Genomic DNA, 22,450 nt, shown 5'->3' on the forward strand with positions numbered 1-22,450 from the left:
GAATACTCTCACCTCAAAATCAAGTCCTCCCACACTGTGAATAATCCACATTTCAAGGTGTGTCCTGCAGGGCTCTCTTATCAGTGAATTTTAGGTACAAAGTGTTTGCATGCGAGGATGATACAAGATAGTGTACTCATATTCGAGCACACAAAGAGCTGCGCGGACAGACAGACAGACAGACAGACAGGCACGCATGCAAGCACAACCAGGCACGCTCACACACCTATTAAATTTGTCCTACAACCAACCACTGGCAATGCGGAATATTCATTACAATCTGAAGTCAACAACCTCAAGTATGAGTCAAAACTATCACCCCCACCGCCCCCCCCCCCCCCCCCTTCCTCCTTTCACGTCCATCCCCACCCTTAGCACAGGACAGAGAAGATAAAAACCTGCCGTAAAATAGTAATAAACCTCTGAAAATAAAACACTTTTCCGTCCATGACTAAAGCACGCCACGATGTATATAATATGCACTAATACCTAGCAATAAAATACACGTACAGTGCATTAGAAATAGGGACAGATAACGTTTTACTTGTCCGGACTCTTTTCTCATAGCGATCAAGTCGCAACAGCTGCAAAACGGACACAAGAATAAACATCAGACTCTTTTATAGCAGAAATCGAGTCGCATTATTTTAGACCAAACGATCACATATTAACAAAACAACAGACTTTTTTTGTTGTTGTAGCGATCCAGTCAAAACATACTGAGGGTAAAACTACGTAACCCAAAACTAGTCTACTTTTTAGTCGCGATCTCAGTCGCATTATTCTGAGGTCAAACCACATAAAACAAAACAACTACATCCTTTTTATATTTAGTCAAGTTTGACTAAATATTTTAACATCGAGGGGGAATCGAAACGAGGGTCGTGGTGTATGTGCGTGCGTGCGTGCGTGTGTGTGTGTGTGTGTGTGTGTGTGTAGAGCGATTCAGACTAAACTACTGGACCGATCTTTATGAAATTTGACATGAGAGTTCCTGGGTATGAAATCCCCGAACGTTTTTTTCATTTTTTTGATAAATGTCTTTGATGACGTCATATCCGGCTTTTCGTGAAAGTTGAGGCGGCACTGTCACGCCCTCATTTTTCAACCAAATTGGTTGAAATTTTGCTCAAGTACTCTTCGACGAAGCCCGGGGTTCGGTATTGCATTTCAGCTTGGTGGCTTAAAAATTAATTAATGACTTTGGTCATTAAAAATCGGAAAATTGTAAAAAAAAATAAAAATTTATAAAACGATCCAAATTTACGTTTATCGTATTCTCCATCATTTGCTGATTCCAAAAACATATAAATATGTTATATTCGGATTAAAAACAAGCTCTGAAAATTAAATATATAAAAATTATTATCAACATTTTTTTTTCGAAATCAATTTAAAAACACTTTCATCTTATTCCTTGTCGGTTCCTGATTCCAAAAATATATAGATATGATATGTTTGGATTAAAAACACGCTCAGAAAGTTAAAACGAAGAGAGGTACAGAAAAGCGTGCTATCCTTCTCAGCGCAACGAATACCCCGCTCTTCTTGTCAATTCCACGTGCACTGCCTTTGCCACGGGCGGTGGAGTGACGATGCTACGAGTATACGGTCTTGCTGCGTTGCGTTGCGTTCAGTTTCAATCTGTGAGTTCGACAGCTACTTGACTAAATATTGTATTTTCGCCTTACGCGACTTGTTCCTTGTTGCGACATAGTCGCATCAGCTGCAAAACGGACCAGTGTGAACCGGTGGGGAGGACGGATGATTGTGTATACAAAAAAAAAAAACAAAGCCTGAGGGAGGTTGTGGGGAAAGATAGGCTGATTGGAATTAAGGAATAGCAGGAACGATATCAATTAAGCTGCAGGCGATGTTTTTTTCTTTTTCTCGGTAAGTATGTGTGTTGCATGGATGTACGCTGGTGCACTCACATACTGATCCTGCTTTGCATGAAGAGATAGCATGAGGAAGTGTACTCTGTTGTGTACGTGTTGTGGACCTTGTGGTTACTGGGCAATGTTAGGTAGTACCGGGTTACTGGGCAATGTTAGGTAGTACCGGGTACACTGCTGTGGATTTGTATATTTCTCTTTGTGTGTGTGCGTGTTCGGGTGAATGTGGAATATTTCACCTCGACCTTTTGCTTTCTTTGCACACCTATACACGTAGACGCAGACACCCCCCCCCCCACACCACACACACACACACACACACACTCCTTCCACCTCCACCCCGCACCCCCACCCCCCCCCCCCCCCACTCCCATTACCACCTTACACGCGCTGTCATTCATTTGTCAATCAAGCCAGTTCCGCTCGTGAACATTTTACACAGTTGTAATCGTGCGTTGCATTGGCGAGAGCGGTTCGTCCGTAAAACTGCGTCTTTTATCTGCAGATATTATCTGCCATTGATTGCCGGCGCAACCAGTCGCCAAGAATGTCATTGTCAATACTCATCACGCTTGGCTGAATTTACTACACCGTGTACTTTTGTGTGTGTGTGTGTTTGTGCGTTATCACTGATTGTGAGTTTGCGTGTAGGATTTGGGCGTGGTGGTGAGAAAGGGTGGTGTGGGGGTGGTTGAAAACAAGTGTGTGTGTGTGTGTGTGGGGGGGGGGGGGGGGTAGGGTTGTTCATAAACCACCACATATTACTGATATTGCTTGATTGCGAGGCCAACTCTCTCTCTCTCTCTCTCTCTCTCTCTCTCTCTCTCTCTCTCTCTCTCTCTCTCTCTCTCTCTCTGTCTCGTTCTCTCTCCTTCAGCCCCCTTTTCTCCACCAACTCCGCTTTCCACACCCTCTCCCCTCACACCCTCCTTCTCTTTCCCCACTTGTGCACGCTGCACACACTCAAAAGACATCGAAGACGAGAGCGAGTGGACAGGGAGACAAACAGTTTAAACGCGGAGGCGAGGGAAGAAGGGTGTTTAGGGTGACGTCCCCTTGCAAATCTAGGGGGCGCGCAAAGAGGAAGCACAAACTCGCCACGCTGTCGTTTCGAACCCCTCCGCTTCTTCTTCTTGTTGACCCGGGGTCCGGTGGTCCTTGTCGAGTCCCTGTGTCGAGATCACCTGCCAATCACAGCAGGGTTCGAGCACGGCTGGACTCGCCACTACACCAAACAAAACGATTAGATTAACGAGAAGAAGGCCGGAGAATTGACAAACAAGGGAAGCAAGTCTTCAATTAGGGGGCTCGGCCCCGGGAAAAATCACTGCTAGCCAAAGTCTTGGAAATGAGGCAGAGAATGAAGGTTGACAGGTCCAAGCCCCCACCCTCCCCCCACCTCCTTCCCCTAGTCGATGTCCACAGTCTGAGGATAGGGTTTGCTTTTTTTGTCTTTAAAGTCGTCCCAGTCCAGTTAATCATGCTGTCGTTTGCTTTCCTTTTTATTTCCTGGTCCCTTCATTTCTATTTCCATTTCCCTACACAAATATTCCCTTCCTTTCTTTTTTCCCGCTCCTTTCTTTTTTGTGTAATGAGTTTCGTCTTCCCCAGGACTCTGTCGTAACCCCCTACAACATCGAATCATCTACCTAATTTACTCACTTTGATTTCTGGTTTATACATTTCTCCAATTTGTCTATGATGAGTTTCTTCTTAATCCACCTACGGCATTGAATTATCTATCTAATTTACCCACCCATAACATAATTTCCTGACTTTGGTTTCTACTGTCGGCTTTTTTCTCTTACTTGATTCACATCAACGACCCGCCATCAACGACCCGCAACACCGAATCATCTACTTAATTTACCGAGTTTGATTTCCCGCATTTATTCAACGCTAACTTCCCTCTGTATGATTCGCTTTATCTATTAATTACCCCCAGATCGAAACCGTTTTTAGTTTTCGCGCGGCCAGAGTTTCTGTATTGATATCCCGATCAAGCTTTGTTTCCTAAGTTGGGTAAGAGTTCGACATTGGGCCGTCGTTTGTTAAAGTTCCGCTCAACTGCTTCTGTGCCAAGGGAAAAGCGTCATTGATAATACGTCAGCTGTGATTTGACTCCAAAGGGTGACGCGAGTTCAAGGCATAAAAATTGTGGAGTGCAAAAGATGGGGGTCTCTTGAGTGCGCTAACAGTGTCAGCCTCGATCAGACTTGAGAAGAGAGGGCTTGCTTTAAGTGTTTTCTGAGCTTAGTTTTTCCCTTTGTTTCAGTGTGGTTTTGTTCGTTTGTTTGTTTACATTTTTTGTGTTTGGCAAGAGCAGGAGCAATTTCTTGGATTTTTGAGGAGTGCGTTTGTTGCGGTTTCTTTTCAAAGGTTGATGGTTGTTGTTTTTCAAAAATAAAAGAGAGAGAGAGAGAGAGAGAGAGAGAGAGAGAGAGAGAGAGAGAGAGAGAGAGAGAGAGAGAGAGAGAGAGAGAGAGAGAATCTGAGACAGAGACAGAGTTGCTTGGTGTTTCTGTTTGTTGGCTTCTTTTGTTTTCATACTTACGAAGCATCTTCTTCTGTGCAATGTTTTAGAACTAGTTGTTCAACTCATACTTACGAAGTGTCCTCTTCCTTGTGTTGCAGAGACCTCCCTCCAACACGATGAGTTACGGCCAACAGGATGACACGCAGTCCTCGCGGTCAGGAGACACCCCCATCCCCCCTAGTCAGTCCACCACCAACTCCTCCCAGATGGCAGAGAACAACAGCGAATCAGGTAAGAACATTTTAAGAGTTTTGAGTGTGAAAAGGTAGTAGAATAAGGGTGGTGTGTTGGGGGGGGGGGTTAGGGTGGCAGGGGTGATGTGTATGATTGTCTGTTTGTGTATGTCTGTTTGTCTCTTTATTTGTGCTTGTTTGTCTGTCTGTATGTCTTGCTTGTCTTGTCTTGTCTGTCTGTCTTCTCTCTCTCTCTCTCTCTCTCTCTCTCTCTCTCTCTCTCTCTCTCTCTCTCTCTCTCTCTCCCTATCTCTCCCTATCTCCTGACCTACATTTTCAGCTGTTTTCATCTGCTGTCTTCTCTTATGTTTTCCTTACAGCACCCAACAAACTTCGTGTGTGTGTTTTGTTTTGTTCTGTGATGTTTTGTTTTTGTCTGATTCAAATGGCCTGTAGCTTTTGCTCTACTTCTGCACTTTTGTCATCCCATTCTCAACTCTGTTTTCTTTTTTTCTTTTTTATGTATTTATTTATGTGAATTTGTCATCACATTTGCAGCTTAACTTCATTGTCATTTTATCTTCTGGACTTGGTCACCCTAGCCTGTAAAGATTTTTTTTCTTCTAAATCACATGGCAGCAAAGTCGACCCGAATCCTTTGAATCCTTTCTTCTTTGCGACTCTCAGTTCTTTTGCGACTTTCAAGTTCTTTTGCAATTCTCAGTTCAAGCTGCATTCTAGCCCGTCCAAAAAGAGAGAAAAGGAGAGAGGTCTCCAGTCCTAACTGCGTCTTTAAACTGCCCTGCAGACGTTGGGGAGGATTTAGGAGGCTTGAGAACGACCCCAAAACACGGAAGTTCTTGGCGGGATGAAGACTGTTTTGCCCTGGAACTGTGAATTACAGTCGTTGCCCTCAGTATTTAGGAAGCGCATTTACAGGTACTGACTCGGGCTTTGAAAAGCCTGCGGAGTCGAGGACCCTAAATCAAACCAACAACGAAATCTGCTCTTCTCATCAAAAACTGTCTCGAAGACGCGCGGACGAGACTGGAAGTTGTACGGTGTGAAATTCTTGCTCGTCTTTTACAAGGCTAATCTTTTTGCGAGAGAGTGTGAGTTGTAGTGCCATAGCACGAAGGCTAGGAGACATAGGAAGGCAGGGTTGTTTATTTTTGTCTGTCTCCTTCATTCTTTCTTTTCGTTCTTTACTTTTCTTTTTCCTCGTTCTTCCTACCGTTAGTTTTTTTCTTGACTTTTTTTCCTGATGTTTTTTTTTTCTTGACTTTTCTCTCTCTCTCCTGGTATGTTTACTTGCACAGGCTTCAGAGTTTCAAAACACTTGATCCATGCAATTGGAGATGGCTCCAGTGTGATGTTATGGCTACTGCTTTTGTGCTCAGCAGCGTAGGTTTACTTACTCTTCCCCTTCCCCTCTCTCCCCTCTTTCCCCCCTTCCCGTTCCCTTCTTCCATCCTTTACTTCAAAACGTCCTCCCCCTTCTCAGCACCAACCTCCCTTCTTCCATCCTTTACTTCAAAACGTCCTCCCCCTTCTCAGCACCAACCTCCCTTCTTCATCCTTTACTTCAAAACACCCTCCCCCTTCTCAGCACCAACCCCCCCCTTCTTCATCCTTTACTTCAAAACACACTCCCCCTTCTCAGCACCAACCTCCCTTCTTCCATCCTTATTCCTTCACTTCAAAACGCCCTCCCCCTTCTCAGCACCAACCTCCCTTCTTCATCCTTTACTTCAAAACGCCCTCCCCCTTCTCAGCACCAACCTCCCTTCTTCATCCTTTACTTCAAAACGCCCTCCCACTTCTCTGCACCAACCTCCCTTCTTCATCCTTTACTTCAAAAAGCCCTCCCCCTTCTCAGCACCAACCTCCCTTCTTCCATCCTTTACTTCAAAACGCGCCCCCCCCTTCTCAGCACCAACCTCCCTTCTTCATCCTTATTCCTTTACTTCAAAACGCCCTCCCCCTTCTCAGCACCAACCTCCCTTCTTCATCCTTATTCCTTTACTTCAAAACGCCCTCCCCCTTCTCAGCACCAACCTCCCTTCTTCATCCTTATTCCTTTACTTCAAAACGCCCTCCCCCTTCTCAGCACCAACCTCCCTTCTTCATCCTTATTCCTTTACTTCAAAATGCCCTCCCCCCTTCTCAGCACCAACCTCCCTTCTTCCATCCTTATTCCTTTACTTCAAAACGCCCTCCCACTTCTCAGCACCAACCTCCCTTCTTCCATCCTTATTCCTTTACTTCAAAACGCCCTCCCCCTTCTCAGCACCAACCTCCCTTCTTTCATCCTTTACTTCAAAGCCCGGTAGCTCAGATGGTAGAGCACTGGACTTGTGATCGGAAGGACGCAGGTTCGAATTCGGGCCGGGACGGACACGGGTCAACTTTATGTGCAGACCCAGAGACGGAAGCCATGTCCCACCCCCGTGTCATCACAATGGCACATAAAAGACCTTGGTCATTCTGCCATAAGTGCAGGTGGCTGAATACACCTAAACACGCAGACACCTGGGTAGCGCGACTCCGTTGCTGCTAGCTTTCCACTGGGAGGAAGCGACCAGAATTTCCCAGCGATGGGACAATAAAGTAATGAAAATGAAATGAAAATGAAAATGAAAAAAATTAAAAAAAACGCCCTCCCCCTTCTCAGCACCAACCTCCCCCCCTCTTCATCCTTTACTTCAAAACACACTCCCCCTTCTCAGCACCAACCCCCCCCCCTTCATCCTTTACTTCAAAACACACTCCCCCTTCTCAGCACCAACCTCCCTTCTTCCATCCTTATTCCTTTACTTCAAAACACCCTCCCCCTTCTCAGCACCAACCTCCCTTCTTCCATCCTTTACTTCAAAACACCCTCCCCCTTCTCAGCACCAACCTCCCTTCTTCCATCCTTATTCCTTTACTTCAAAACGCCCTCCCCCTTCTCAGCACCAACCTCCCTTCTTCATCCTTATTCCTTTACTTCAAAACGCCCTCCCCTTCTCAGCACCAACCTCCCTTCTTCATCCTTTACTTCAAAACACCCTCCCCCTTCTCAGCACCAACCCCCCCTTCTTCATCCTTTACTTCAAAACACACTCCCCCTTCTCAGCACCAACCTCCCTTCTTCATCCTTTACTTCAAAACGCCCTCCCACTTCTCAGCACCAACCCCCCTTCTTCCATCCTTTACTTCAAAACACCCGACCCCTTCTCAGCACCAACCTCCCTTCTTCCATCCTTTACTTCAAAACGCCCTCCCACTTCTCAGCACCAACCCCCCCTTCTTCATCCTTTACTTCAAAACACCCTCCCCCTTCTCAGCACCAACCTCCCTTCTTCATCCTTTACTTCAAAACACCTTCCCCCTTCTCAGCACCTAACCCCCCCCCCCCCCTTCTTCATCCTTTACTTCAAAATACACTCCCCCTTCTCAGCACCAACCTCCCTTCTTCCATCCTTATTCCTTTACTTCAAAACGCCCTCCCCTTCTCAGCACCAACCTCCCTTCTTCCATCCTTTACTTCAAAACACCCTACCCCTTCTCAGCACCAACCTCCCTTCTTCCATCCTTTACTTCAAAACGCCCTCCCCCTTCTCAGCACCAACCTCCCTTCTTCCATCCTTTACTTCAAAACACACTCCCCCTTCTCAGCACCAACCTCCCTTCTTCCATCCTTATTCCTTTACTTCAAAACGCCCTCCCCCTTCTCAGCACCAACCCCCTTCTTCATCCTTTACTTCAAAACGCCCTCCCCCTTCTCAGCACCAACCTCCCTTCTTCATCCTTTACTTCAAAACGCCCTCCCCCTTCTCAGCACCAACCTCCCTTCTTCATCCTTTACTTCAAAACGCCCTCCCCCTTCTCAGCACCAACCTCCCTTCTTCATCCTTTACTTCAAAACGCCCTCCCCCTTCTCAGCACCAACCTCCCTTCTTCCATCCTTTACTTCAAAACGCCCTCCCCCTTCTCAGCACCAACCTCCCTTCTTCATCCTTTACTTCAAAACGCCCTCCCCCTTCTCAGCACCAACCCCCCCTTCTTCCATCCTTTACTTCAAAACACCCGACCCCTTCTCAGCACCAACCTCCCTTCTTCCATCCTTTACTTCAAAACGCCCTCCCACTTCTCAGCACCAAGCCCCCCCCCCCCCCTCTTCTTCATCCTTTACTTCAAAACGCCCTCCCCCTTCTCAGCACCAACCCCCCTTCTTCATCTTTTCTCCCAATTCCAGGCAACAAAAATGTACTTACCTTTCCCTCTCTCCTCCTGTGTTCCCCCCATTTCCTCCACCCCTTTCTCAGCATGTTCCACCCTCCCAATTCCAGTTATTCACTCTCCTGTTTCTTACTTACTCACACCTCCCTCTCTTCCTCTTCCCTTTTTCCTCATTTCTTCAACACCCCCCCCCCCCCCTCCCCCTTCCAACCCCCTTCTTTCTCACCATACCCCCGTCTCCATTCCCATTCTCCCAATTCCAGTTATTCACCCTCCAGCTCCTCCCCAAGACACGCTCTTTGGAAGCTGATCGACTTTCTACATGGTCTAGCGAGCAGCCATGATTGAAAATGCAGTTTCATCAATTGTCCGCCCCAATATTTCATGCTAAAAAAGAGGGTTGAGGTATGGCTGGGAAAGAGAGAGAAGGGATGGAGGTTGGTTTCTTGCCTCCACAACCACCACCCCCTTCTCTCTCTCTCTCTTGTTCCCCTCTATCACCATTCCTCTCCCCTCTCTCTCTCTCCCCCTCTCTCTCTCTCTCTCTCTCTCTCTCTCTCTCTCTCCCTCCCTCCCTCCCTCTCCCTCTCTCTCCCTCTCTCTCCCTCTCTCTCTCTCTCCTCTCTCCTTCTCTCTCTCTCTCTCTCTCTCTCTCTCTCTCTCTCTCTCTCTCTCTCTCTCTCTCTCTCTCTCTCTCTCTTTCTTTTGTTCACGATCACCACGATCAATTTCTGGTACCTTTTTTTTTAATACGGGGTCGGACGGATCTTCTTGGACCGTTTATCAATATGTTCCAGGATTGGATTAAAGTTTTCTCACTTTTTTCCTTGGAGGTTACATTCTTGTCTCTTTCAACCCCCCCCCCCCCCCCCCCCACCACCCACCCCCCACCCCCGGCATCCCCATACATCCAGACATCCTCCACCCCTAGCCCAAGCACCTTGATTCTGCTTTCTTCTCCGCTTCTCTCCTCCTGCTGTCTCCTTTTCCTCTGCATGCCTGGGTTGTTGCATGATGGAAAACTTGTTAGCCGAACATGAAGGAATTGTTTTGAAAAGGAAGAGAGAAAAAAAAATGTGCCCCGAGCTTGTGGAGGTTGCTTCCCTTGGAGGAGTTCTTCAGCCAGGGAAAACATAGAAAGATAAAATATTTTGCCGCAGCGCGCGAGAGTTTCCATGTATACAGGTTCTTGTTTCACCCAAGACATATGTCAGCAAAATATGAGAAAAACTGATGTGAAAATAACGCGAGGCCGGGGGTTTGTGTTTGCAAATTTAGCAGCACCATGTCAGTCAAAATATTTGCTTTTGGCTCAAACCGGCAACGTTACGGGCAAGGAAACCGAGTGTTATTTTCTGAGTTTTGTGTCAAATTCCAGAACTCTATGATGGTTATTGACACAGGCAGCCAGGTAAGCGGAACGGGTTCCGGAACATAATGTCTGGATGGGATCAAAACAAGCCAAAAATGTCCCATCTCCTGTACGATTTCATCTCTGGGTAGTTACCCTTCGGCAGCAGACAACACGCTGTGTTGAACTTGAATCGTGCATGTTATTTCCACAAGGTATAAAAAGCTTACGTTTTATTCAATGACAAAACAGCGTGTAACAAAGGGTGAAAACAAAATGCGTATGCAGTTGAACTTCATGTTAATGCGATATTTTTTCACAGGGTAATGACGTGCAGGCCTTTTGATTTTCTTCTTCTTCATGTCCCCCTCCTTCCCCTTCTCAGCCTCCTCTTCCTACTACTTCTCTTCCTCCTCTAAAACATCAGCATTTTTTCTCAGACTGCAAACTCCATCACTTTTCAAAAGTCATCTGTATGTACGTTTGCATTTTAAATCACACAAACACACACAAAAACACGTTCCATTTAGACAGAGTAGTTTCCGCTTAATCCGCTCCCCAGCCGCCTCTCATCCCTTTCCAGATAATGCAACCCTTTTCCTTTTTGCGTCTTCATTCTTTCCTTTCCCCTCGCCCCGTAACATTTATTTTTCCCCTCCGCGCTTTCATAACCCCGGCTTGGGCGATAAAAGGTGCATGAAACAGTAGCAAACACGAAAGATTGCGCAATAACTTTGTAATCGACAAAACTCCCCCACAGTTTTGGGGCCGGAAAATCCGCAGAGTGACAACTTTACGACGGAACCAAACGGCCCGCAGGATTCTCTACTGTGCGACATGCCCTCCTACCAGGTGTCTAGGGGGAAGTAGTGTTTTCTCTGGACGGAAGATGCCTGTGTCCATCCATACACAGCGGGTTACCCCCTCTTACGCCCGCTGCTTTTTTAGACCTCGTCGTGGTCTTAAAACAGCAGTAACCCGGGCTAAAACCGTCAAGGCAGCTTTATGTTACGACGTCCTACCCCCATCCCCCGGCACTAGCCATGCCCCGTTGGAAGAGAAGTCAACCGACACAGACGATACTCCGGGCCTGAGGATGATCGCTTTACTGTCGTTTTACGGCAGGTAGACTTTAGCGGTTATGGCACCGGAGTCTTCTATCGACCCCGGGCCTTTAGACAAAGCCTGGAGATCTTTGGGATCAGGTTCCTTTGGGTTCGCCGTGGCATAAAGTTCTCATGTGTATGCATTAAGGACAGGTGGTCTTAAACGCTGGAAGCATGGCCTTTTATTGGGAGATTATGGAAGCATGTCGTTTTTTCACCATACACGTAAAAACAGGTTTGGGGCTCATTAACATCAAGAGCAAAATATGCTTTATTGTTAGGGTAAAATCGCGCCGGGCCTAAAAGGCAAGAAAAAGGTTACATAAACCCGAGGATAGCAATGGACGGAGCATCTCTCATGAAAGGTAATTGCGATGAACAACATAAAAGGCGTGTTAAAGAAGAGATTATCTCAAATGCTATGAAAAATAACGCGCAACAAGCGGTAAAACACTGGGATTATGACGAATTACATAAACGGAATGAAATAAAACACACAGACGGTAAAATATAATGCTGAAAATATACAATAAAAGAAGAGATTAGAGTATTTAACGAGAACCTGACTCAGAACGTGAACAAATAAAAATATGTGGGACAAATAAAAAAAAATTAAATGACAAGAAAATATAAAAACGCCATTCAAAACTGAAACAAGAGCAATGCACAAGAAAGCGCAGTTGGACTAAAAACATGTTTAAAATCAATACTACGGGCAAAACTACACAAAATAGGAAAGAAAAAAGAAAGTCTTCCCAGAATCGTTCTGTAGTGCTTGTCTGTGCACATGCTTGGCAAACGAATCCCAGATATCATTTTCATTTCTAGTTGGCTTAATTTTATCGATTGTGACATTTGTTTGCCGTCTAACTAGCCCATGAGGTATTTTCGATCCTTTATGACGCTCTGAGGGCATAAATCATTCTGAGTCGAGGCTTACACTTCATGAATATTGACTACACAAGTGAAGCCCAATTGCACTTCGATCCCCAACGATGTCTTTTAAACTAAACACTAAACAGTTACTTCAAGTGAGTCGGGTCTGGAGCTATATAAATCATGGGAGGACGGGTTTTTGTAGGGGGTTAAGGTTGCTTAGTTTTGTACAGTTAAACTGTCTCTATTTAAGAAAAGGCCTTTAGGGACTTTAGTGTTATTTATCTCTCTGTGAGTATTTATCAGGAGACTGTGAGTATGATGGCGCGCGTTTTGTCGTGTGTTTTTACATTTAGTCAAGTTATGACTAAATGTTTTATCATCGAGGGGGGAATCGAGACGAGGGTCGTGGTGTATGTGCGTGTGTCTGTGTGTGTGTGTGTGTGTGTGTGTGTGTGTGTGTGTGTGTGTGTGTGTGTGTGTAGAGCGATTCAGACTAAACTACTGGACCGATCTTTATGAAATTTGACATGAGAGTTCCTGGGTATGAAATCCCCATACGTTTTTTTCATTTTTTTGATAAATGTCTTTGATGACGTCATATCCGGCGTTTCGTGAAAGTTGAGGCGGCACTGTCACGCCCTCATTTTTCAACCAAATTGGTTGAAATTTTGGTCAAGTAATCTTCGACGAAGCCCGGACTTCGGTATTGCATTTCAGCGTGGTGGCTTAAAAATTAGTTAATGACTTTGGTCATTAAAAATCTGAAAATTGTAAAAAAAAATAAAAATTTATGAAACGATCCAAATTTACGTTTATCTTATTCTCCATCATTTGCTGATTCCAAAAACATATAAGTATGTTATATTCGGATTAAAAACAAGCTCTGAAAATTAAATATATAAAAATTATTATCAAAATTTTTTTTTCGAAATCAATTTAAAAACACTTTCATCTTATTCCTTGTCGGTTCCTGATTCCAAAAACATATAGATATGATATGTTTGGATTAAAAACACGCTCAGAAAGTTAAAACGAAGAGAGGTACAGAAAAGCGTGCTATCCTTCTCAGCGCAACGAATACCCCGCTCTTCTTGTCAATTCCACGGGCACTGCCTTTGCCACGGGCGATGGAGTGACGATGCTACGAGTATACGGTCTTGCTGCGTTGCGTTGCGTTCAGTTTCATTCTGTGAGTTCGACAGCTACTTGACTAAATGTTGTATTTTCGCCTTACGCGACTTGTTCTTTCTTATTTAGTGTGTGTTTTGTCTGAAGGTTATTAGGGTAGAAAGGAGTCTTTTCAATTTTAAGTTAAAAAAAACCACCCACATAGATCGTATGAGGGCTTTGTTGATATACGTTTGGGTGTTGTTGTTGTTTTGTTTTTTGTGGGGTTTTTCCAGCTTGTCAAATAAAAGTGATTTTGTTCCATCACTGACAGCCCACTACCGATGGGAAAATCATATGTTGCTGCACAAACTATATGTATCAGTAAACAAATGATCTGAAAGTCTTCGTCAGAGAATAACCTGATAATAACAATTATTACAGGTTGTTGTTTAACAATAAACACAGATGACCTCCAAGCTTTCATCAGCGATCCACACATTGTCCTAATCCGCAGTGACCTAAGGAAGGCCGGGACAGGTCCAGTTTCTCTGAAGACGTGTATTGCCCTCAACATTTCAGCTCCTCATCCTCTCCTCCCTAATCCCCTCCACTTATCCCCTCCAAGGCTGAGGGTGTGGAAGTGATAGTCTGCCTTTAGTCTCAGCCTGTTCAATGTTTTATCGTTCACAGTATCTTGACAACCGCAGTAATTTTTTTACTGAAATGTTGAGGGCTGTTACCTGACAATCGCGCTTTTCTGGTGCTCAGCTGTCAGTGTGACAAACCCTATATGAATGTGTGGTTGGGTTTGGCAAAGAGAATAGCGCGAAATTTGTGACTGAAAAAGGGGCATTTTGAAGCAGTGTTGGTCTTGTCTCCGCTGCAGTATTACGGTTTTATCGGAGACGGTCGCGTTCCCGAGGCTGTTTGTCCAGTAAGCGATCCCTGTTAGCTCAGCTAAACGTCCGACATTGTGGCAGGGCCCGATAGGCCGGGCCTGAAGCCATTCATGGGGCTTGAAGAGCCAGCGTTTTGATTTCAGTCCTCAGTCCTCATAATGCGCCATTCAGGCAAGCCAACCGCGGCAGCTGCCTCCGTGAAAGCCTACCCCGGGTGATCGGGCGCGTCCTCTCGTCTGGTCCCTATTCTACCCGCTTTTCTACAAGCTCTCCATTTTTTTTTTCTAGAGCTACCCGTTCCGATCTCTATTCTATCCCGTTTCCAATCTCTCTCTCTCTCTCTTTCGCTCCTCTCTCACAGCTTTTGATTTTATTCCACCCCTGCAAGTCCCTGATCTCTCTCTCCGTTCCTAGAACCAGGGGGACCTTTTTATTCCTTCTGTTCCCTACCCGTATTCCGCCCTACCCATACCCCTGTCACAGTGTCCCCTGCTTTTCCTTTCTCGTCTTTTTTTCTATCCGAGACCCGTCTCTTCTTCTTCTTCTTTTAATTCCACGGTGGCTGGCCAGACGGCAGCCGCGGCGCAGCGCCGGCCAATGACAACAACAAAACATTTAGTCAACTTGCTCAATGGGGCTTCAGGCCCCTGGTCCCCAGCACTGAAGGCAGCGAGGGTGACGAGGGGGAGCATTAGCACTGGGCTGGGTCGTCGTGGCGGGGCCATTGTAGGCCCCACAAAGCGCCTAATGGACCCAGCTAAGCAGAGTCGCCAGGTGATTAGTAGTGTCCCCCCGACCCTCCTGCTTCCTTCCCTTCTCTCTGTACATACTACCACTGGCTTTGGCTGGACAGTGTCCCGGCTCCTCGCGCTTGCTTGACCGCTGTCTGCTGCCTACAGGACAACAGCCTTCTTGCTTGAAGAAATTGAGAAGATTTCGTGGATAGAAGTTCTTGTGAATGTTCTGTATTGTATGTTTTTCATCGTTTCATTCCATTCATTGACCTATCTTGCCTTTTTTTTTGTGGAAACAATGTTACAATGCTTGTGTCGACACTGGATAATGATACGGATGCTTCACACAAACATAATGCCGTGTGGTCTTGGATCATTCTGGTGAAATTTGTTTGTTTGTTTGTTTGCTTAACGCCCAGCCGACCACGAAGGGCCATATCAGGGCGGTGCTGCGTTGACATATAACATGCGCCACACACAAGACAGAAGTCGCAGCACAGGCTTCGTGTCTCACCCAGTCACATTATTCTGACACCGGACCAACCAGTCCTAGCACTAACCCCATAATGCCAGACGCCAGGCGGAGCAGCCACCAGATTGCTAATTTTAAAGTCTTAGGTATGACCCGGCCGGGGTTCGAACCCACGACCTCCCGATCACGGGGCGGACGCCTTACCACTAGGCCAACCGTGCCGGTTTTCTGGTGAAATGCCAAACATGATTTTTCTATGGATTATGTGTGACTTGGCTTCTTCTATGGCCCAATTTCCACAACGATCTGAGCAGATAAACATGTAAAGTGAAAGCACAATCGATACGTCTACTCGTCTCTCTGTCTCTCTGTCTGTCTCTCTCTCTCTCTCTCTCTCTCTCTCTCTCTCTCTCTCTCTCTCTCTCTCTCTCTTTCTTTCTCTCTCTCTCTCTCTCACTCTCCCCCTCTCTCTCTCACTCTCCCCCTCCCTCCCTCCCTCTCTCCCCCTCTCTCTCTCCCTCTCTATCTCTTACTCGCTAATACCATAAATATTATATATGTATTCTTAAACGGATTTTTGTTTTGATGTACAATTTTCATTCAATTTTCTTTTCATGTTTGCTTGCTTTTTATTTAAACTGTACAATAGCCGCCATTTATATGTATTTTTCTAGAAAACTGTAAACACCACTATAAGCATTATGCTTGTTGTTGTTTACTCTATATGCGTTTTTTTGTAAATAATGCACAAACGTTGAATAAAACAGTTTAAACCAACGATCTGAGCCTGAGTTTGCTACCATTATATAGGACACAAGTAGGAAACAATGCGGTCGCCAACAGTATTGGTTCTGACATATGCAATGGGAAAAGAAATGTATCACTGATCACATGTTTTTTTCTGTATTGATTGTGGACTAAACACATGTGTGTCTCACAATGTAACGATGGTTGCTCGTTCTCGGAACTTTCAGAACTCAGAACTTCATTTCGAAAGACCAGATCAGATCCCAAAGATAACGAACGAGCACCGTGAATGTCAACCTTTCAATTCAAAACGAGGACATCCGTCAATATATTTTTGTCGTTTTTTTTAAACCATTATTCATTACTTTTCAAGATGTTGCTAACGTCATTACATTCCATATAATATGATAAAAGTAGAAACTAACTTTCTGCTGAAATCGTGCTGCGTATATTTGTTAATAATATGTTTATATGCTGATTATTGAGATCCGGTTAGCTGTGTTAATGTGACTAACTCAGCAATAATGATTAATGTTCGGCAGCTATAAAAACGGCGTCCACCAAAAAGTAAAAATTCCCCAGGCGGCAGAACGGCGCCGTGTCGGGATAAGCTCATAAATAGTCAAGCAAAATGTTGACCTCTGTCTGTATTGAGACTGGACACTGCAGGCCAGGGCCGGGTCCCGTTGACCGGTCCGGTTATTCCTTCCACTAATCAGATACGGGTGAAGCCAATCCGCCAATAATCGCCGTTTCCATTTCATCACTCAAACCGGAGACGACGCCAGGCGTTATCGAACTTTTCTGGGTTTTTTTCTACTAGTGCGAATATAGTTACACCTCCCGAGGACAGAATAGCGCGGGCGACAAGGGCAAAAAGTCAGGTTTATGTTGTGTTGATCGTGTAGACCAGGACCTTGAAGGAAGGCAGGGAAGGCTTTGAAGTCCAGGGTCCCGGTAGAGGCGTGTAATGAGGATGATAATCTGGCCGGCTACAGACTTCGTTAGGAGCCGTGTGGATTTGACTGGCGCCTCCTCTGAGGTAACGTCTGGTACGCTAATAACACTGGCCAGCTAAGCCCTTGGTACTGAGGAGGTGCTTGTCCTTAGGTGTTCGAGGTAGACATTTTGTTTTTTACAAATGGAATGTTGTGGTTGTTTGGGAAGTGGTTGCCCCTGAGTGACAAAGGCACACAATCATTTTGTAGACCTAGGTATTGCATTTCCTGTGAAATTGGTAGGTGTTTTATTTTACTTGAATAACAGCAGATTAATTTAGTTTTATACGTCAAAACATTGTTTTGAAAGTTCCTGGTCACTGCTCATTTTCGATATATTTAATGAAACACATTTCTGCAATCCCAGGACATTGAACATTTTGACACATCAGTTTGGCCATGCAGCCTTAGGATACTAGAAAAACAGGACTTGACCGGCTGTGCTCTGTGTACATACTTCATTCTGACTAGCTTCAGAGAATGTTTCAATGCTTCCACCAGACCTGTCCAGGTAACTGAATTTGTTGCGGGAACTGATCCTGGTCAGTTCGTAGCTTGCGCTCAAGTGGACATAATTAATGGGGTCAGCAGGGGTCAGCGAGAGGGAGGGGAAAAAGTGGCCATTGAGCTCTCCTCCGCCAGCCAATGATCCGTGAGCAGTCTTCTTTTCTTTTCTAATTCGGCTTTGCTCGTCTTTTCTTCTCCTATGCCTTTCATTTTTTCTGTTCTATGCCGGAATTTTGCTCTGCTCTCTGCCCTGCTCCGGGAATCCTTGCGTCTGTCATATTGGCACTGTTTACTGGGGGTATTGGCTAAAACGCAAACTGCATAAACAGAGAGAGAGAGAGAGAGAGAGAGAGAGAGAGAGAGAGAGAGAGAGAGAGAGAGAGAGAGAGAGAGAGAGAGAGAGAGAGAGAGAAAGACTCAGCACTCACCCTTGTCCCATTTAGAGATGGGACTAATGCGAATATAATGATATAATGCCCTCACCTCTCGCCCTCCCCACCCATACATTGCGCCGAATGAATTAAAGATGGCAGTGAGGACGAGCTCAGGATCGCTGGGGCTGTATTTACAAACTAATTTGAAAATCCATTGAGGAGCACTTGCGCAGATCACACAAAAAATGAACAATCGGCATTCTACTTCGCCCCCGTCCGTCCGTTTTTACCGACGAAGCTCCCAGGTGCGGGGGGTGGGCGTCAGTTCAAAGGAAGAGCGGGAGTTCCAGACCCCTCTGCGAGCTTTGAAGTGGTCCCCGCTTCTAGGGGCACATGGCTCGATGCTCATCTATCAGATACAAGAATATAAGTACCCAATATCACCCCTTGTTTATTTCGCCCCAAATGGACCCCTTGTGCGAGCGCCCGTGCGCAGCTTTCAGGCTTTTAACCCCTCCGAGTCTCTCTTTCATTATTTCTATCTGTCTCTCTCCTGCCCCCCCCTCTCTCTCTCTCTCTCTCTCTCTCTCTCTCTCTCTCTCTCTCTCTCTCTCTCTCTCCGCCCCTTCTCTCGGGTATTCATTCTGTACTGGTTCTGTTTCCCTCCCCCCTCCCCCAGCCCCGTGCCTGGTTCTCTCGGGGTGAGAATGGCTGCTGTTTTCAGTTTACCTCTCGGCTTTTGTTTGCTTTCGTTCTGTCCATTCCTGCTAGGATTTATTTGAGGCACTTCTTTCTGCTGGCTTTCAACTCCTTTGCCTCCGAGCCGTGGCTGAGTTTGGATGGGATAAGTTGTTGCGTTTTTTTGTCTTGGGGTAGGTGCTGGTTCTTGATCACGATGTCTAAAGAGCGTGAGAGAATAGTAGGCGCACCGACAAATCAATATTACCCGCAAAATAAAGAGGCTCTGCAATGTCTTCGGTAGCTTCTACGACTAGTTTAGGTAGTAGGCAAGGTAATTTACCACTTAATCGCAGAGTATCTTTGAGAGTAGCACAAGACCAGGTGAAAAATGCCAGCACAAGCAGCACTGAGGAGTAATGAGTATATAGTAGCACAATGCAGAGCTAGAAGTAGTGCACAAGAGAAAGCCAGGTCACTGAGAACTGACCCTCAGGCCACGGGGAAGGAAGAGATAATAAACTGTTGTGCCTGGCTGCCCCCGTAATTAATTTCTGTTACCTCGCTGGGAGGGAGCTGAGGGAAGGGAAGGGAAGCAGGCTACAGTACAGCATAGGGCAGTGATGAGATCGCTGCTGCTTCTGAAGAATGTACTCACCCACACCCTGCACGTGATAAGAGGCTGAGAGGAGGAGAAGGAGGAGAATGAAGTATGGAGGAAGAAGAATGAGACAGAGACAGAGAGTCCCCGATCGTCAAGATTATTTCTAGGATGTATACCAGCGATGTTTTCAGTGTTATCTTAAATAGCATCCTTGGTTTCTCAACAGTAAAACGTTACCATCTAAGATAAACTAGGTCAACCATTGCCTGCATACATTTGGTACCATGGTCCATCCAGACAGTAAACTTCATTTGCTGCTACCTCCGTGGCCTGAGCTTGACCGGAAGCCAGAGTGTACACACACCTGTATTTTGTTTTGAAAAATTCCTTTGATCTCACATAAACCCCGCTCTTTGCAGTGATTAGGCACACAAACAAAAAGTCTGTTTACGGTATCCCGACCGACCCTATTTTTTCGCGCGACCCTAGACTTTTTTTTGGCATTGGGGGGGGGGAGGGGGGGGGGAGTCTTTTTTTTGTGGCAAAATAACTTAAAAATATGTTTTTTGGGGGAAAAAAATCCCGACCTACCGACTCTATTTATTTTGCCTATGTTACCGTAAACAGACTATTTTTTTGTGGCCTTACAATCAATGGCAAAGCTTCCTCGGGCATAATTAGTCACGGGAGGCAGAACGGACGCCGTTGCTCAAACACGAACACAAGGCTGTAGTTTCAGGCACAGCCGGGGCTGTTTGATGTGGGAACTTCATTAAACTTTCACTCACACAAACACCTGTTTTGTCGGCAGAGATTGTGCAGAGTGTCGGTCTGTTTACAACGGAGACACCTGCGGAGGGGTGTGTGTGCAAAAATCTGTCAGTGAAGATTTCGTTGGATTTACATTAACACTGACCAGTGCTGGATACGGTAGCTGGAGTCCAACACAGGGGCATCTGCAGTGCGCACAATCAGGAAATGCGCATGCGTTTCTGCCACAGGAAGTGACGCGATATGACCGGAAGCTATTCCATGATGAAAGGAAACGATGATGATCATGGTAGCTGCGGGTTTGTAGAGAATCAAAGCCAGGGATTAAGTGAACCGGGTTAGACCAGAAGATATTTCTTTCTGTGTGACTGAAATTCTCATGTTTTCTGCTCTAGATTAGGTGTTTATGTCATTAGCGTTACTTCCTCTCTTTGGTCCATCCGAAACAAGTTCTGTAAGAAGTGTTTTTATTATTGGAGTAATTAAACATTCATTATATTCATTATACAGACTTTTGCTCTCTCTTTCTATCTCTCTCTTTCTGTCTCTCTGTATCTCTCTCTCTCTCTCTCTCTCTCTCTCTCTCTTTTCTTTCTGTTTCTCTTTCACTCTGCGCCCTCCCTATTCCCAGCCTCCTTCCTCTCCCTCCGTTCCAGGTTTATGGCACACACAAGTAAGCATGCCATCACAAAAATGCGCCGACATGTTGAAGACTAGTGGTGACTACAAGAAAAGAAAGCGAGAGATAAAACTTGAGGCAGAGAGAGAGAGAGCGAGAGCGAGAGAGAGAGAGAGAGAGAGGGAGAGAGAGAGAGAGATTAAATGGGGGTGGGGGTGGGTGGAGTTGTAACCTGGGGAAAGGATGATGAGGGGAGAAGACGGAAGGTGAAGCAGAGGTCTGGCCAGCAGAGGAAGATAGGCTGCAGGCAGGTATCGGTTTCAAATTAATGACATTGTTTCCAGTGCTCGCATTCCCCGCCGGCCTGCCAAGGCTGTTCGCAGCTGTTGCCCGCATGGTCCAAGCGGTCATTTTCCTGGAGAACTCCTGCACCGACAACCCCCCCCCCCCCCTTTACTCTTTCCCCTCCCCCTCCCCCTTAACTCCTTCCCTCTACACCCCACCCCTTCCAAGTAGTCACCCCCCCCCCCCTCCTTCTTTCTCATTACCTGCAAGCCGTCTTTCATTGCGTCTTCTGGTTTCTGACACCGGTACCAAACTCCGCACCCCGCCCTGACCCTGAGTTATGGTTCCCATGGGAAAATGGTAAAGCTCAGTTACCTTTCACGAAATGCATCCCTAACAATGTTGTAATACATGTCAAGCAGTTTCGATTCACAAAAGATTAAACATTTTGCAAGACATAATACTAATAGTATGGTATTCATACTCAAAGGCGAACATTTTTATTTTGTTGTGTCTAAAGTTAACATTGACTTTAAAATATTCCGTGTCTAAAATGTTCCGCGGACTTTTTTTCCTCCACTTGAATTTAAAAAAAAAAAGGTCTTATTTTGTTTGTTTTTCCTCCTCTTTCTTGCTCTGTTTATTTTTCTTTTCTTGTTTCCATCTTCCGCATTCCTTTGCGCATTATACAGACGTTTCTTTGTCTTCTGGGCAAAGAAGGTTCCTCTACCGTGTGTAGAGTACAATTTCGCTTTTTAGTCCCCTAACTGATCCAAACCTTGTTTGTCAGACAAGCCGCCCAAGTAACGAGGGGAATAGTTTTCTTGCCAAAATAATTCCTACAAGCAATTTCCCATTGTGACTATTAGAGAGAGAGAGAGAGAGAGAGAGAGAGAGAGAGAGAGAGAGAGAGAGAGAGAGATGAGAGAGATGGGGTCGTGGCTTTGTTGAAACAGTCTTTCTCACCTGTTGAGGCAAATCTTATTCATGCCAAAGGTAGATTTGTTTTTTGTCTTTCAGTAAGGTGGGGTTTCCAAACTGGCGCTGTTACAGTTCTTTGTAATTCACTATTTGAGCCAAATACCCTTGTTCACTGTCTATTCAGGGTCATTGATCGACTTGGTTTTGTTTTCTGGTAGTTGCTTATACACACACATACATTTTCTTTGTTTAAAGATTAGAACCCACTCATTGCCATTGTTATTTTGAGTGTATCCTGAAAAAGGATTTATATAAAGGATCCTCCGTAATGTACAAAGCCCGGCTAAACCCCACCATACGATCCCATCACTCAGTGTGTAGAGCACAGCGTAATTGATGAATCACTCACTCTCTCCCCGGTGTACAAGCAGGCTGGCCCAGTCAGGTCTGATCCAGGTGAAAGCCAAGACGACAATAATTGCGCTTTTAGCCTTCATTAGCGATGTGCCCGATAGCACGCGCAGAGACAGAAACGGTGCCAGAAAAGGTATTTAGAAATTGAACGTC

General features: G+C 45.6%; 1 protein-coding gene across 4 annotated transcripts in view; it reads left to right on the top strand.

Moving 5' to 3' along the window:
- Positions 1-22,450, top strand: part of LOC138953640 (homeobox protein Meis1-like) — a 261,812-nt gene that overhangs the window by 139,407 nt on the left and 99,955 nt on the right. For all 4 annotated transcript variants that reach the window (XM_070325516.1, XM_070325514.1, XM_070325518.1 and 1 more), the window contains one exon: positions 4,530-4,662. In XM_070325516.1, the coding sequence (XP_070181617.1) occupies positions 4,530-4,662 (133 nt within the window). The remainder of the gene's footprint in view (positions 1-4,529; positions 4,663-22,450) is intronic.

Source organism: Littorina saxatilis, linkage group LG17 (genome assembly GCF_037325665.1).
Source record: "Littorina saxatilis isolate snail1 linkage group LG17, US_GU_Lsax_2.0, whole genome shotgun sequence".
Taxonomy (NCBI): Eukaryota; Metazoa; Mollusca; class Gastropoda; order Littorinimorpha; family Littorinidae; genus Littorina; species Littorina saxatilis.